Below are 17,330 nucleotides of genomic sequence, written 5' to 3' on the forward strand. Positions count from 1 at the left end.
AATAAAGAAATAAATAAAAATCAATTTAAAAGAACATGTTTGTTAAATACTAAGATGGCAAAATAACTTCTTGGATTAAAAATCCCATTTGCATAAAGAAACACACAACTTTAAAGATATTCTCCAGACTAGAAAGCATAATTTTTGCTTAAAACTTTTTGCGTAAAATAATCTACTCCCAGTTAAGTCCAGTTAAGTTATTGTTGTGTTATATAGTCAAGTTCACTCCACTATATATCACGATGTAAAGACAGCAGTCAGCATACTAAGAAAATATTTATACATTTCCAAAGGAAGCATGTCCCTAGAAAGGTGTACATTGTTTTTCACTGTAAGCAGTTTAACGGCTGCAGTTTCGATACATGTATCCATGCTTATTTTAAGACTCACTTTAGATCTTTGACATCATTTTAGTAAAGTTTTTTTCCCAAAACAAAAATAAAATGTACTGATGATTGGCATCAGGCCTAAACAGTACCTTCTCAGGCAAAGTTCATAGCATGCTCTTCCCACATCTCTGTTGCATATTTTGCAACTTTAACTGAGCATGCAAGCAGACAATATAATTAAGGGAAAAAATGCTTTACCCCTTAGGGCATTTTTAAGGTAGCAAAGACAGCTTGTTGGATAATACATTAACTGATGGGGTTAGCAATCAAAACCAACATAAAAAAAATCCTCCTGGTTTAATAATGGACTTTTGTTCCCACGTTCAAGACTTTGAAACAAGATTTGCAGCCTTCATTTGTCCTTTCTGCCTGAACCAGTGAGACATTGGAAGATTAGTACTCTTAGGTGTTATATCATCTATGTCAGTTTAGTTAAATAAGCTATAGAGATTTGCTTTGGAATCCCAACTAATCCCCTGTTATCCATGTTTTATGGTGGAAGCTCAATGAGAAAGCTGATTGAATTCACTGCAATATATCTGTTGAAAGTACAAATACCTGAAATCCCTTTGAGTATATGACATATAGAATAATACAAGCTTTATATGTCTGAACAACTACTGCATATGCTGAGATATTTCAATTGTTTAGAGAACCCTAAACCGCAGGAGAGGGCAAGGTTAAGAAGATCAGACACCAGAAGGGTATGAGACTTCTATGAATGAATGAATTTAACTTTGCACTGTCACAAATACAAACCAACGACATGAATTCTCTGCATTTAACTCTCCCCCTTGGGGGGGCTGTGGGCTGCCATTGTGTGCCGTTAAGGATCTTTGCTCATGGAGCCAGAATGGCAGTCTATGGGAGTGGGGTTCAAACCCAGAGCCTCTGGAACCCAAGTGCAATGTACTAACCACTAGTCCACCACTCCCATAAAGTTTCCCTAAATTTCTATACAGTCTAATGGAAGAGTATTCACAGCACAGTGATATCTATGCAACATTTGTAAGACTGTTGCCAAATGTATTATAAATGGAAAACTAAGAATCACATTTATGTTTCTATTCATGGTTTAAAGTACATGCCAGAGCTCAAACAACAAAGCATGAAGTCAAAGTAATTGTTTTAGACCTCTGAGAAAGGACTGTCTTGGAGAGGAAACAGAAAAGCCTTTTGAATGTGGTGAAGGTCCAAATGAGCACAGAGGGCCTCCATCATTTATAAATGGAAAAAGTTTAGAACCACCAGGACTGGGTTTTCCTTGTGGTTATACCTCCTGTCTAAACATAGAGATTGGGGAAGGAGGTGACCTCAGCATTTACCAAAAGGTGCAAAATGACTCTCAGACCATGAGAAACAAAATTATCTGGTCTAAGACAAAGATTAAACTATTTGGTGTGAATGCCAGCATTTGTGTTTGGAGGAAACAAGACATATACAAGACATATACGGTACTATCACTACAGTGACGCATGGTGGTGGCAAGCATTATATTATCTGGATGCTTTTAAGCAGCAGGAACTGATGGACTAGTCAGGATAGAGGAAAGATAAAGGCATCAATGTGCAGAGAGCTGGAGGTAAAACCTGCTCCAGAGAGCTCCTATCTCAGATTGGGGAAACAACCCAAAGCTCACACCAAGATTTGAATAGAGTAGATTCAGAGGCACTCTATGAATACCCTGGAGGGGCCAGAGTCCAACCTTAAGTCTGACTGATCATCTCTAAAGGGCTGTGAACAGACTTCTCACATCAAGTCTAAATCTGAGGAAGATTGAGATGTACTGCAAAGAAGAATATAAGAGAGGTATCCTATAGAGCAAAGGTCCCGGATTAGTGGACTGCGGTCCGGATAGGGTTAGAAACATTGTATAAGTCAATAGTATATAAAATAAATTATTTTGGGCTACATATTGTCCCCATAGCCAGAGACAATGTCCATGTATGAAGAACATGTTTATGAAATGTTTCCTATTTTGTAAATCCCCTAAACACTGTATTATAAATCCAATTATACGAAAATGTTCGAATTTTTTTCTTAAACATTATGATTAATTGTAATTGTATGATTAATTGTCAAACGTTTTTTAAGTCTATCAAAGTCAATGTTGCAATAAATTATGCTTTAAAGACATCACTGTATCGGTGGTTAAATGGTGCTTGTTGCCAGATTTGAACATTGGCTATTGCTTGGAACTGTACCTGTAATGAATGATAGATTAAAACTATGCTCTAATGCTTTTGAGTTTACAATAATAAATAATAAATATCTAAATCATTGCAATCATTTTTGTTGTTTAATATTCTGACATTTCGATTTCATCCACTAGTTGTAAAAATATGGAGTGAGAATCAGTTTCTTATAGCTGGTCCCAGCTTAGATTCTCCCTTTCTCTGGTCAGGGACTTTTTAAGGAAGAAGAATAATTTAATACCACTTGGAATAAGACTGTAACAGCATTAGATGCTGTTTAAAAAGTGGTGTGCTGTGAATATTTTTTTAGATGTACTGTAAAGTCTCAGAAAGACCTGGAAACTGCACATACAGTTTTCACAGCAAGATAAGTAATCCACTCAACCTGGATAGACTTCAGAAATGTTCTGTTCTTCGCTGTTAAATTTAAAGCATATTAAGGCTTTTTTTTTTTTTTTTTTTTTTTTTTTTTTTTTTTTTTTTTTTACGGTGTCTTGCAGCACATTGGAAAAACCCAGTAAATTACTTGGACAACCTGGTCTGAACACTGAAATTATAACTAGACCAACCCTTAAAACACCGTGCTACAGGCGATCAGACGGATACATTATAGGTTTTAGTTGTTTTTCAGCATCTGGTAGACGCAGATCTAAAACTAACTGGAGGAGAGCTGGGGGTAAAGTCTGGACAGGTCCCTAAACTGATAATAATATGAAAAGTGAAGCCAAAGAGGGATTTTTTTCTGCATGACAGCAAACCTGAACCCACAGCAGGGTCAATGTCACATCAAATTTAAGCTACCGTAAGATGATGGAGCTGTTGAAGCCACATGACTGATAACAAATTAAATTAACAATCTACACAAAGAACTGAAAACCTGAACTGAAATCAAAACTTTCAAGATTTATAAAGCATTTTGTTCCAAGAATGGTTGAAAATCCACATTGCTCCATATTGCACCATGAAGGGGAAGATGCAGTCAGGGACACTTGATGCAAGGTTGAATTTAAAAGTAAAACTAAATAAATAAACTAACCGTAAACCCGAAGGATACAGCACCAGGGAGGTTCTGTATCCACTTCATCAAACTGCCATCATTTAAATCTTTGGCACCAATGTCACAATTCATTCATCACATAAAAATGGTGTATAGAAAATTACAACTCCCAGCCTTTCATTTATCAAAGTAAACATGTTCATACAAGACAGTGAGAGCTTAGTGCTTGAAACGATGATGTTGATTTGAGCCAAAATGCCAAGTAAATTACTGGCTAGATCTCATTAATTACTCTTGTGTACAGTAGTTATCATTCCATTCTCTTTCATGCACAAGGTGTGACTATAATACAAACCTGCAGGTATGATGAGAAAAAACAACAGAGGACTTTAGGCAGAGATGCACCAAATTTTTCTTCTTCATATACATTTCTGCTAAACAGGAGAAACTGACTGAAGCAAACGTGAGGCAGTGACTGTTTACTTCATGATCCGTTGTTTATTTTACAGTTTTCTTTGACTTGATTGTGTACATTATGTGCATGTATGTACAGTTCCTTTGAAAGTGACAGTAAAGAAGAAATTAGCTGTTTGTATTATACTATCTTTGTCTAGGGGTTTGAAATATGTTTGAATTTGTAAAACAGGGTTGAAGAGCACAGAAAAAACGATTAGGACAGGACAAACTGACTGGGTTCAGAGTTCACAGATTGAGGCCTTATATCTGTTCTAGCTGCAGGTCTTTAGGAGCAAGTAGGGGAGCTTGCCATCTGTAGGATCAGTAATCGCTCTGTCCTCTGCTGGCCACGTGGAGGAGACGAAGCAGCAGATCTGTTGGGGAGTTCCTTGAAGAGCTCTGGGATGGATCCGTGGCATCGGTCTCCCCAAGGCAATCAGAGTCCACCATGCAGCCCTCTGAGATACAACAAGAATTGGTTTCAATCATCATGTAGACGATAAACACACTTCAAAATGCAGATTTCATAGACTGTACCAGAGTTACAGCAGAGTCCTGAGGAGGCACAACGCCCCCCCTCAGGTCCACAGGGCCTCCCTCCTGCCTGGCAGGGGGTGAGCAGGTAGTTCTCCTCCTCACAGTGAGCTGATGCTGCTGAGCCAAGGAGGCAGCCCAGACCCTCTCCACAGCAGATGCTGGGGCCAAAGCAGCGGCCCCTGTCTCCGGGGCCACAGGACATGCACTAGAGAAAGGCAGAGAGTTAAATGCCAGATTATTCTAGCATTCAGAATCAGTTTGCTCTTTAATTTCGCAGTAACATTAAATAAAAGCTTATTCAAAGGTGTATCATTTTCCTGTAATGTCAATATGTCGCATGTTACGGTCTGCAAACAATGAATTTTCCTTGATTTTTGAAACATAATTAAAAATATAAAGCAATCTACTTTGTGCAGATGTAGAAGATAATAAATTTCATATCTATTATTTTACAGTTCAACATAATAACAGCTCTTAGTTTTATAAAATAATATAAAACTCAATTTTTTTCATTTGTTCAGGTTAAAAAACTGTAAAATATTCATGTCACATTAAAGTATGTAACTGAAAATCAAATTTCTCATACTATTGTAGAAATGTACATTTTAGTCAGAGTAACACTGTAGTGTTAATATAAATTATTACAGGTCTCTTCTGATGTCTAAAACATATTTACATTTGAAATCTAGATTTATTGTTTTTTTTTTTTTAAAGTAGTGCTTTAATGTTGCTATTTTTTAAAGCACATTTTAGGTCTTTAACATTCTTTTCTTTTCCTCTTTTCCACATTGTAAATTACCTTTATATGAATGGTTTTATTCAAGTAAGGATATAAAGATTTTACTTTACAGTATATGTGTTTAAATATATATTTCTTATTAATAAATGATTAAATCTGTAGGATAGAATAATGTATTAAAAAATAATAAAATACATTGAATTTGTTTTTTGAAAAAAGCTGATTTTCTACCCCTTTCTTCATGTTTTCTAAAGGTTTTAAATTGTGTTAATTTAAGGTGGATATTTAATTATTTCTTCTCTCAATTCGTCTCACACCTTTTTAGCTTTATTTATCTTAGGATAAAATCCCCACTTCCTTAAGGCATATGAATGTAGGACATTATACTCTGCATAATAAAAGCTATCTATGATATTCAAGTATTATCAAGATTTCATATTTTAAACTCCCTCTAGGTAGTTACTGAAGCAAAAAAAGAAGAAAAAAAAGAAAGAAAACAAAAATCAATCCTTAAAGTTGTTCCATATATGCTTATATAGGCTGTTCCTTATATTAGTTTCCCTCTATACTGAAAATATATTCTAAAAATATAACTGGACACAAAAACTGGTTTATAAATGGTTTTAAATCTTCATAAAAAAAAAAAAAAATAGATTTCCTGATTTTAGGAATAAATTGACTCACAATTCATATACATTTTTATATATAAAAGTCTATTTATCTCACAGTCTCTTTATTATATAACCTATGCATCAGAAAGATAATAGAAAACAATAAAACAAATAATAAAAATCGGAATCCTGCATGCATCCTAATAAGGTTAATAGGTTTAACTCTTTCTAAAAGTGAAAATAAGAGAAAGAAACGTGGGCCTAAATTACATTCATAATTATTTATTCTCTTACAGTTTACCTAAAAAGCCTATAACCAAAAAAATGACCAAACCAAACTTCATTAAAAAAAAATATTCTTTTATTTTTAAGCGTTATCAAACATTTTTTAATATATATATATAAAAAATATATAAATATATGAAATAAAAAAATATAATATAAAAAAAAAATCCCATCGGTGCCCACCTGTCTGATGCCTCCCTCCGGCAGCGCGCGCTTCCCTCCTCGCGGGCAGTTCTGGATGTAGCAGGCGGAGGAGAGGGCGAGGAGTCCCAGGACGCACAGGGGGAGCAGGCAGTGATGCATGGCTGCTGGTTCTGATCGAGCACCTGTTATTTCCTCCGTTGGTCTGGATGTCTGTCTGACGTCCCCCACTCCGGTCATTGCTCACTTATAAACACCTGGACAATGAGACCTACACCTGACGTCACTGACTCTACACCCCCAGGCTTCGTGCGCGAGCCTGTGCACGAGGGGTCGCAACAGATGTGCGTCTGCATTGGATGTGGACATCAACCAAATCTACGCAAGAAAACAGCATCTGTATTCAGCCCTGCGCCGCATTTTGCTTCTAATAAGCTTTTCAGAATCATTCCAGCCCTGGGTGACACAATAAATCTGAGGAGACAAAACAATTAATTGGAGTTTAAAAACAACTAATGGGATTTATACAAATGTAGTCAGATGAAGAACAACTTATGATGATCATGCACAGCTTAGTTGTTCACTGCAGCCTTTTTTTCTCCTTGCAGCCAAGAGAGACCATGGGAACCTCAGGGTCACACAAATTAAGAGGCTGACTAACTTGTTGATGAGCGTAAAAAAATTAGCATTTCCAACAAACATATTTCAGTTGATTGTTCTGTTTTCCTGCATGCTTTGGGTTGTTTCTCTCTTATTAGTTGTTGTGAGGCTGATTAACTAAACGACAGAAGGTAAAACTGAGCATCAACAGGTTAATGAGCAAAACGGGCCTATAATAGGCTCCAGGATTTTACTCTTAAATAGCATTTTGAAACAACTTTTCCAAATTAAAGTATATTAAAGCAACCAGGAGAGATACAATTCCATTTATTTTTCACCAAATTTACAAAAACATAAGGATCTTTACTTCTTTTCCTACCTTTTGGGGGGGGGGAAAGTAGCGATTGCAAGATCTACAGCTCAAATTTAAGCTCATGAAATCAAGATCTATAAAGCTATTTATCCAGGGTGGTAGAGCAAACTAGAAACTGTCACCTGAGCATAGTAGCTATGAAATGTAACAAACTAGCACCCTGTTATTTGATGATGGCCCCAGCTTCACCGCTTCTGTATTAGGACGGTAGACAATATCAGGTTCATTAAATATCTAGTACTGAACATGGGCTATAAAAGCATTCTCCCTGTGATAACCCAAAGAAAAACAATTGGCTTGAATTGTAATTTAAAATACTGTATTTGACAGCATTCACATTAACATTGTAATTACCGCCACTGTTCTAACAGGGATCATTATGCTGGTGTGCAGTGGTATAGATCACTAGTGTTGTTACTCCATGCAGTATCATCACATACTACATATTACATGCTTACATATTAGTAAGCTTTACAGTGAATATGCAAGTCTCTGTTTTCTCCATTTCCATCAATCTTCGGACTTTGTTTAACTCTGAATATGACTGCAGTTTCCCTTTATAATATACTATTTGGCTTTTAAAACCAAACTATTGCTGCACATGCTGCAGTGTCATTAACTTAGTAGTTATTTATCACTTCTAAGTTAAACTATCATAGTATTTTTTCACCACAGAATTTCTAACTATAAATAAAGGAACTATATAATGGAAATAATCTACACCGGTTTGGTGTGTGTTTTGTGGGACATTTGAATGTAGACAACTATTGCCAGCAATATATCACTATAGATATGATTATTATCATAATCACAGTTTTGTCATGATTGTTTTAAGAGACCTGACCCACATGCAGACAACCACTCAGAGAACCAGCGGAAAAGTTAAACAGGTTTATTGAGGTAATGAGTACAGGAGTTGGATCTGGAACTCAGTGAACTGGTGAACCAGAACTGGAAAGTCTGAAAAGGAGATCGCAGTGATCAGTTCAGGGACCGTAGTAAAATTGACTGAGGCTTGAATACTGCTGGAGCGGGATTCATGTTTGAGGGGGTTCTTGTTAATCCTTGAATCCAGTCAGTGTGGGTTTATCTAGAGAACAGGGAACTCGTTGGAGAGTGGACAGCTAGACCTTCATTGTACCCGGAGGACCAATGGAGCGGGCTGTCACTTGGATTTCCGAAAGGGACTTGAACGGCACCTGTGGATGTTTTCTCCTGCTCAGTGTGAACTCACATAATCCTTCCAGGGGGAGAAAACCAGGCAACCAGTTACACAGGAAGGCTTCCTACCGAAAGGCAAAGACAAAAACAATATTAGACTCAGAGAAACAAAGGCTCAGGTTGGACTGAGCTAATCTCAGCTTGGCTAGAGTACCCAAAACTGGCAAACACTCTGGCGTCGAGGTAGTGACAGTCCACTGCTCAAATACTCCTCAGTAATGATCCAACAAACCGCAGGTGTGCAGGAGGGCCAATGGGGACTGGGCACCACCTGGTGGTGGAGGGAAAAACACACAAACAACCCACACAAACTGGATTCCTAACAAGTTTATAGTGAAAGAACGATAAAACTAGATGGGTTAGAACTTGATATTTATGAACATTAATGGCAATGTGAATGGCTATGAATAAGGTATATCACACACACAAAAAAAAAATAATCACAGATCACATTTTGCCTTTGAGTCAAAAATATTGTCTATGCTTCCCTTTCAGGGATACCATCAGTGAGTTTATAAATCTCCCCATCACTGCCTCACGGAGAGCATTCAGTGCATTCCTAACAACCGCAACTCTCACTCGTTTTTCATTAACATGGAAGGTAGATAGGTGATCTAAGCTATTCACTTAGCAGATTATGGATTCAATATGATGTTTAGGCATCAGCAGACATTTTGTACAAACGTTTCAAAAGTATAAAAATCCTTTTAAACTTAACTGGAAAAATTATGCAGATAGAACTTTAGAACTGTTGACTTCCTGCTCAACCTATTAGCTCTCATAGTTCAACCACATTTATATATTTTATACATGGTTTTCACACTAAAAGTGTTTAACTTTATCTGCATTGTCAATAAATGGCAAATTATTGTTGAAAAGCACATCTTTAATAAAAACAGTCTGAAAGTTAGACACAGCAAGTTATTAGTCATCATCCATTAATGGAACTCACTCCTTTTTTAAGAAGTTTGCTTTGAAAAACAATGAAACGGTCAATATTTCTATTGCATTGCATCTTTTAAGACTTTTAGTTTAGACATAAAGAAAACCTGCATGGTTTATCTAAATCCTTCCTTGATCACATAAAGAAACACTAATTAAAACTGTAACGTAAGAGTTTCACTGATAAATAAAATTGGGGTTAAATACAAAGTTGAACAGAAGAGAAACATCACAGCAGGTTTCATTTAGCCTTTTTATTTATGGGTACTTTCTGTGCCTCCAGCTGAATCAGTGAGGCTGATGCCTTTATTGCGGATGCAGAACTACTGATTCCAGTTAAACTGAGCGGATACAGGATCACGACCTTGGTTATGCTTAATGTTGTCAGGGAAACCAACACAGATATGATGCTGTTTATGACTGTGAAGACAAATAAATGTTCAAGCTACAACTTCACATTAACACTTTTGTACACCGCAGCTCCATTACTTTTTTCTTTTTTGTCAATAACATGTCAAACTATTTTAGAAAGGTGCAGACATTTTCAGGTGGGAAGAATTAGAGAACATTAAACTGCTTAAAAAAAAAAAAACTTATTGTGGGTTTTCTCTGATCCAACCAGTGTCACAAATAAACACATTTGGAAATGTGGTTTGGGTCGATAATTTCTTTATCAAAACAATGCCCCTACCTATACATAATTCAACATTTGTGTGAAACATGCATTTTTTAATTCACTATTGCTTTTATCCATTGATTCTAAGTGTTCAGTAGAGCTGAGGTCAGTAATGAGTGGAGGCCATTCCACCATTTCCGCATCCAAATGAAATTTTTCGTCTTTCGTGGGTTCACAGAGCTCTTTATAATATATATCCTAGTTAAACCAACATATAGGTTCCTAAGAGTTTTTTTACATAAAATGTTCTGCCTTCATTTAAAAAGCAAACTGAGACAGGGGCCAGACATGAGGACAAGGTGAGTAAAACATAAAACGATTAGCTGATCGTGACCCTTTCAGCTTTATCCACAAAGACCACCCAGCCTTGGATCAGCTCTATTCCCTCTTAAAATTTTTCTCACCATCAACCTCAAGTGTTGCTGCCCCTCATTCTTTTTCCATCCTCCGTGCAGCCACGCCTCCACCCATCTGTACAAAGATGACGGCACCAAGGCTGCGACTTCACCGCCATTACAGAGTCCAACAGAAAGGTAGAGGGGGTGGAAGAGGACAAGAATTTATGCATATGTTTATTTTTATACGATCTCAATGAAAAGATCCGTGCTGTTCTTTCCTTCAGTGGAGGACACAGAGGGTGATGTCATCAGAGTTTTGACAGACTTTTAAAGCTTGAAAATAAGATACACTGCTGCTAAATAAGCCGCAGACATGAATTCACAGCAACAAGTATATTTCTTCAAGTATTAATCAGGGGGAAAAAAAACAGTTGTTGCACAATAAATCTTTCATCAGTGATGGACACGTGTAATGTTACAGCGTGGGGTAGGACTTTGACAAGATGGACATAAAATATGACTGGAGATATTGGCAGAGTTTAATGGCTTAGTCTCTTTCTGCACACAGGCGCGGCACAGCAAGTGGCCACATATCAGCCGGTAGATAGAAGACGCTGATGGAGAGTAAATGGAGACGGAGCTGGAACACTGAGAGCACACCTTTCCATCTGTTTAGAAAACACAGGGGAGGGAAAAACAAAGGTTGAATAAAATAAATAACCTTTTACATTTTAAACAACACAATATTACACTTCTTAAGTCATGAAAACATGATGTTAAAATTGTGAACATTGGCATAATTTCTTGTTTTATGAACTGATAACATACACTACAAGTCAGAGGTTTAAATACACTTATTAAGGGCATGGATGTCATAATACTTTTGTCATTTAATGATGATTGTAATTTTTTTTTCAGGTTGCAATTGTAATGCCGTATATATAACGAATTATTTAGAATAAACAAGAACTGATTCCACAAGTTAGATTTTTGTCTAATCTAAAAACATTTAAAAAAAGAGTCAACTTCAGACAAACGTCACCATGTTGGTTAAGGAGATAATAGATTTTCTTTTAACCATTTTTCAGATTCTGCCCAACCTTCCAACCCGAGTTCACTGATAATGCAAAGACTATTTATGGGGCTCATGTTGGCTCCAATTAAATAATAAATAAACAATTTAAACAAGATCTACCATTACAAGACAGATTATTGCTTAAATCCTGCCTTCCAATCGTGCCCAGATTAGGTTTCTATACATTTCCTTGTGGACATGTATATACATATTTGAGACTTCTATATTATTCAAACTAATCCACAATATATTCAAATATTTTTCAAAATAAATATTTTGAAAGGTACATTTCATAAAACTGTTCTACCATGGAAAACAAATAGCTTATATATAGCATTACAGCTTCAATTCAGATATGATTTATGATCAGTTTGGGAAAACATATTGTAAACTTTAAACCAGCACTATGAGAGAAATATTGTTGTTAAAAACTAATCTTAAAAACTATTTCTGCCATTTTAAAATCAATGAGTTTGTTTCTGCTTGGATTAAAAAATATATATATATTTTAGAGAAAGCAAAAAAATAAATTGTTTGTGTAAAAAGAAAAGTCTTTTTCAGTCACACTATGGCCATGACCTACTACAGGTTTGCATGTGTAAAAATACCACCAAGCTTGATAGCAAGTATGCAAACTTCTTCTACAACGGGTGCACATGGGGTTTTTGACTCTAAAATCAAATTATACAGCCTGTTTGCCTTTAGAAATATGTAGAACATATGCTAATCATCAGAACATAAAAAATACTGGGGGGAGGACATGCAAATCTAACTACTCGTCATCAGCAAGTAAAATGTATCAAACCTGAAATGGATTGTGGTGTAGTCTCTGCATCTATTTTTAGTGCATGTAAATTTCAGGCAAGCTCAAACAAAAAAAAAAAAAAAAAAAAAAGTGGTTATTATTGTGAGACGGAAGCACAGGCTTAATAAACAACAGGAGAATGAGTGATATGCTACTAAAAATAGCAGGTACTGTACATATTAACTATAGAGTAATTTATTATTGGGAATAGCTCATTGCAACAGTTTTTTCCACCTTTCCAGCACACCTTTGAAGACAGTGAAATAGCCCAGACTAGTGTTTCAGGCGTGCTGTCCAGCGCCGCAGGTTGAATTTTAAAAGTGGGGGCACATGTTACGCTCATCAGTGGGTATTTTAATCACAAACATTAGGTCAAGTGGAAAAGGAGCTTGCAACACATATCTGTTTATAAAACTAGATAACTAAAGTAAAAAAAACAAAACTGCAGCACTCGTGAATATGAAGGTGATTTTTTCCCCCCATAGGAGAATGGAGATATCTCTGCGTTAACTAGAAGTTAAATCCTATATAATATTATGAAATAAATAGCTTTTCTCTGCCTTATGGCGCTGGTTCTGAAAAAGGACAACCAGCAGCTACAACTTTCACCTTTCTTCTTATTTAAGTTATGCATTAAAATTATGATCACTGTTAAAAAAAAAAATTGCAGAAATTATGCTGGTAAACCAAATCATTTCTTTTCCTCTTAAAAAGTAAACACTGTAATACTACAACATATTCTGTGTCTGAGAAGAATATGTGAGACATTTCTGACTGACTGCTTTCAGAAAATAAAACAGTTATTTTAACAATTGAATGACTGTAATATGAGCCCTGTAAACTCTGAGTGACTGAGTGGAAAGTGCTTTTATGATGGGAATGAAGAGATGCTTGCATTTATTATTCTTTATATATATGATGAAATTTTGAAAGTATAACATCAACCTGTCCACGGACTGCTGGTGGAAATTTGCTATAACATGGCACATGACAGCTGTTGTAAACTGCAGCTACCCTTAAGAGGAACAAAATAAATCATACCTGAAAAGTCAAATTAAGTTATATTTTCTGGGAACTTAGCCGATTGCTTTCACAATGAAAAACGACTGAGAAACACATCTTCACTCTTAGGCAAATAGAGTTTCTTGTAAACTCCAGGTATATTGTGAAATACCTACAATGAGCCAGAGGGAACTGATCATACCTGTAGACGAGCTTGTAAAGCCTGAACTTTGGCATATTGTTGACTGTGATGTACTTTCTCCGTGGTGGAGCAGGTTTGAAGTAAAGGAAGGTCGGCCCTGCAGGGCAGAGAAGAGGGCCTCATCAAGGCTGGCTGAGAGAAGCTGCTCGTGGGAACTGACGTTAAGCTCTAAAAACAACCACATAAAAACAGGGAGAATTTGTTGGTATGCATAATGTGCACAGTTTACAACTCTGTGAACCGTGAATGAAAAATGAAAAAAACATGCACATATGTGACATATCCATGTATTCGAATACAACTCCAGATAGAGGTGGGATGTAATATGCTAATATGTTAGACCAAATTATCTTAAAATAGTAACTGTAATAATCATCATTTTATGCTCTAATACAATTAATTAAGAGTGTTTTTAATTGTAGAACTCATGCATTATGCAAGCTAAACATGTCAATAGAAAAACAGGTCCATGATCAGTTCTATACAGTGGAGCTCTTCAGCATGCAGCAGCTAGGTGATGGTAATTCTGTAAGCTAAACGCCAAAAAAGAGACAGCGTAGGAGTCTCTTAAGATAACAGACAGAAGCAACAGACTGTGGGACATACTACGAAAAACACAAAGCATAAGCAGAGCTGACTGTTTGTTCAATGGAGCTGAAGATGAACAGAAATGAATGCTGTGGGAGATCAACAAAACCTGCAATATTCCTGGTAAATATGTTCTCCACGTTATTGTTGTTCTGCTATTGATTCATGGCAAATACGCACATGTAGCTTCTCAATGACTTCACTTTCTAAATCATTTTTCATAAGGCATTAAACAACAAGCCCCATCCAGCTTATTTGGAAGCATGGAGAGCTTAAAAGCAGGGTAATAAAATAATTAGCAAGTACAAGCAGATGTCTGCGAGAGTGGATAATGCCTATAAGCAAAACTGCAATAATCATAAATTAAGCTCTAGTTGACACTAAAAGTAAAAAAATTAAATTGTCATTAATAGTGTTCTCACCGTCCAAAGTAAAATAACAGAATATCTTTCAATGTCAGAAAATTGAAATGCTAACATAAAAATAAATACTGGGGTAATAATACAAGCAGATTATTGGTGTAGTTGTATAAAAAAGCTCAGGGCTGCTGTCATCAGTTAGGACTTTTTTAAATGGTTGGTGTGGGTTTAATACATGGTGCTAAATGTTTTTGTTTGGTACATTTAATAAATTATTCTCATCCTGATTTTTATCTTATCTTGAACGGTAAAATGAATGCTGATCTAAATGATTCAAAGCTTTTTGATACAAAGCCTAAAATAGTAAAATTAGTCACAAAGTTTGATGTTGCCCAACATTACAGTACATAATGGATACTTAAAAAAAAAAAACATTAGATAATGATGGAACATCATGCATGTGAGATTTGCTAAAGAGCATTAGTGAAAATATACTAACAACATACTATATTCCTCTACATTCTATGGATTTATGCAATACTTGAAAAATGTCCACAAATGTTGAGTTTTCACTCTACTATGACTACAGATAAAGGCGTTAGAAGAGTCAATGACCAATAATCCTGCAGGTTTGACACGTGTTATTGTGGGAGCAGCCATACTGGATCCTGAACTGACATTTTAAGTCAAACTTTGTAAACTGGTAGGCATTTCATAAAGTAACTTCCCCCTCTGAACTGAACAAGGAAACATCTGACTCCACACATTCACAAAGGTGCGTGATGTTGTTTACATTTAGGTAAAGATTCAACTTTAACAACAGAGCCTTAGACATTAAATACTCACCTATACCTGAATTATTTCTTATATTTTTGCTTTGGGGAAGCAGTTGTTTTTCAGTTGTTGAATCTCCTGATGAAATTTCACTCCGATCTCGTTTCTTTGCTCTTTTTAACAAAGAATTATTATCCTTTGAAAGTATGTGTGTGTTGGGTTTTTCATCTCTGTTAGTAGATGATGGTCCTGAGTCAGTATTTGCCATCTCAGCAGAGGTCTGACTAGTACCTCCTATTTTAGTTGTGAATTGAGTAGAGTTAGTGTTCACTGGGGCCTTAATAAAACCAGGAGAACTCTGTGAATGTCTCTGACCATTGGAAGTTACAAGCCTCGAAGCCTGTGGATTCTGCCCCTTGTCCTGTCCTCCCAGCGCCCCCTCCCTTCCTACAACCCCTTTCTCCAGGAGGAAGCGGTCGATTCGGCTTTTGAGTTCAGGGTTTGGCAAGGGCTGGCAGGTGGAGGAGAACGGGACACCGGTGAAGGGGTCGTTTGGCTGCCGACCCCAAGTAGCCTCCCTCTTCTGGTATTCTTCCAGTGTTGAAGTATCTACTGACATCCCGCTAGGAAGCAGCATAGGAAGCATCATTACTTCCTGTGTTAGTGGATCCAGGAATTCATCTGGGATGGAAATACTGCCAGAGCTAAAAAAAAAAAAGCAGATATAAATCAAATTTTTCTGCTCCCAATCTAACCCAGAGTAAAACCCAATATCCTCATGAACTGAAAATCAAACATTACTTCAAATGCTCTCTACCTAAGGTTGCCCTGGAGTGTTTGTCTGGTTTGTCCGATAGGAGGAGCAAAGAACGCAGGAGGCTCCACCCGTCTTTCATTAGCCTTGTGGGTTCTTTCAATCCTCTCCACTTCTTCCGTGGGGCAGCAGCGAGCAGGTTGCCCCCACACAGCCAGCGCCTTCAGCCCAAGGGAAGATGCTGCACCGCTGAACGGCACAGCGACACGAAGCTGCGTCACGGCACCCAGCGACGGCAGCCCCCGACTCCAGAGCTTCTCCTGCCGACAAGCTGCCGACTGTAGAGGAGCGGGGGAGAGGAATGGAGCTCGGGCGCGAAAGTTCGAGTGGCTGAATGAAACTAGCGTTTCCTCTCGGAGCTCACATCGAGCAACCAGCTTGAACTCTGATTCAGAACAGCTGGATTCAGAGTTCAACTGAGATTGGAAGTCTGTGTGCTGAGGCCTGTCTTGAGCTTCTGTCCCCCACTGCTGGGCCTGAACACTCCATTGATGGCCATTACTAATGACATGTCGATGCTTCTGCCTGTTAGTTATGTTCTGCTCCTTCTTTTGCCTTTTACTCTGGTCCTGTCGATGAACGGGCACACGACTTGACAGAGTTGGTGTATCTGAACTTGTGCTGATCTCCAATCTCCTGCAGGCTTGGCCCCTGTCCATTCCCAAGGGCCATAGCTCCACATCGACGCGGCAAAGCTCCACGGGGAAGCCAAACTTCAATGTCACCTTAAACCAAGGAATGTAAAAAATAGAAACAGACAAACAGGTAGAATAAATATTAAACACTTTTTCAATTACATGTTTACATATTCCTATGGTGCAATTCACATAAAATTTTCTCCCGGTGTATAAACCAAAGTAAAACATACGTAAAGAGAAACAACAGACGAGAAATGACACATGAAAAAGTATTAAACAGATTGATGCGTAATAATTTGTACAAAAGGCTTTGTTGGTGATGAGAGCTCCAAGATGCCTCCTCTATAAAGAAATTAGTTGCACGTGTGTTCAGTGTGATTTTGGCCCATTCTTCCAACTTGTGACCCTTCACCGCCTTTCACCAGAAGTTAGATTTGTGTTACATAGAAATATTGACCTTACATTAACAAAGGAGCTGGAAGGGAATGATGAAACGTTTTATTCTTTACTGCCTGAGCAAGCACTGTTACCAGTTTTAATGACTGTACAGAATTTTTTTTCTTAATTTGTAAA

General features: G+C 37.1%; 2 protein-coding genes across 5 annotated transcripts in view; both read right to left on the minus strand.

Annotated features, from left to right (window-relative positions):
• Positions 1–4,001: 4,001 nt before the first annotated feature.
• On the minus strand, positions 4,002–6,555 carry LOC107086285 (vasotocin-neurophysin VT 1-like). Its single transcript, XM_015377121.1, has 3 exons — positions 6,393–6,555; positions 4,575–4,779; positions 4,002–4,495 (listed from the first exon to the last, which is right to left on the minus strand). The coding sequence occupies exons 1-3, from the start codon at positions 6,510–6,512 to the stop codon at positions 4,359–4,361; spliced, it is 462 nt and encodes a 153-aa protein (XP_015232607.1). The 5' UTR covers positions 6,513–6,555; the 3' UTR covers positions 4,002–4,358.
• A 2,888-nt stretch (positions 6,556–9,443) lies between these two features.
• Positions 9,444–17,330, minus strand: part of ubox5 (U-box domain containing 5) — a 12,046-nt gene continuing 4,159 nt past the window's right edge. For 2 of the 4 annotated variants that reach the window (XM_015377175.1, XM_015377177.1), the window contains 4 exons: positions 16,123–16,844; positions 15,378–16,009; positions 13,585–13,752; positions 9,444–11,168 (listed from right to left, as the gene is read on the minus strand). In XM_015377175.1, coding sequence (XP_015232661.1) covers positions 10,954–11,168; positions 13,585–13,752; positions 15,378–16,009; positions 16,123–16,844 — 1,737 coding nt within the window. In that variant the 3' untranslated portion in view covers positions 9,444–10,953. The remainder of the gene's footprint in view (positions 11,169–13,584; positions 13,753–15,377; positions 16,010–16,122; positions 16,845–17,330) is intronic. The other 2 variants (XM_015377176.1, XM_015377174.1) reach the window with 1 other exon arrangement.

This window comes from Cyprinodon variegatus, unplaced genomic scaffold (assembly GCF_000732505.1).
Source record: "Cyprinodon variegatus isolate N-32 unplaced genomic scaffold, C_variegatus-1.0 Scaffold147, whole genome shotgun sequence".
NCBI lineage: Eukaryota > Metazoa > Chordata > Actinopteri > Cyprinodontiformes > Cyprinodontidae > Cyprinodon > Cyprinodon variegatus.

Bases quoted from the DNA above. Each gene is read 5' to 3' on its own strand.
- LOC107086285 (XM_015377121.1), bottom strand. From the start codon at position 6,512: ATGCATCACTGCCTGCTCCCCCTGTGCGTCCTGGGACTCCTCGCCCTC. The intron at 4,780-6,392 runs GTGGGCACCGAT...GCCTTTCTCTAG, and splicing joins CGGAGGGAGGCATCAGACAG to TGCATGTCCTGTGGCCCCGG. The intron at 4,496-4,574 runs GTACAGTCTATG...GTTGTATCTCAG, and splicing joins AGGACTCTGCTGTAACTCTG to AGGGCTGCATGGTGGACTCT.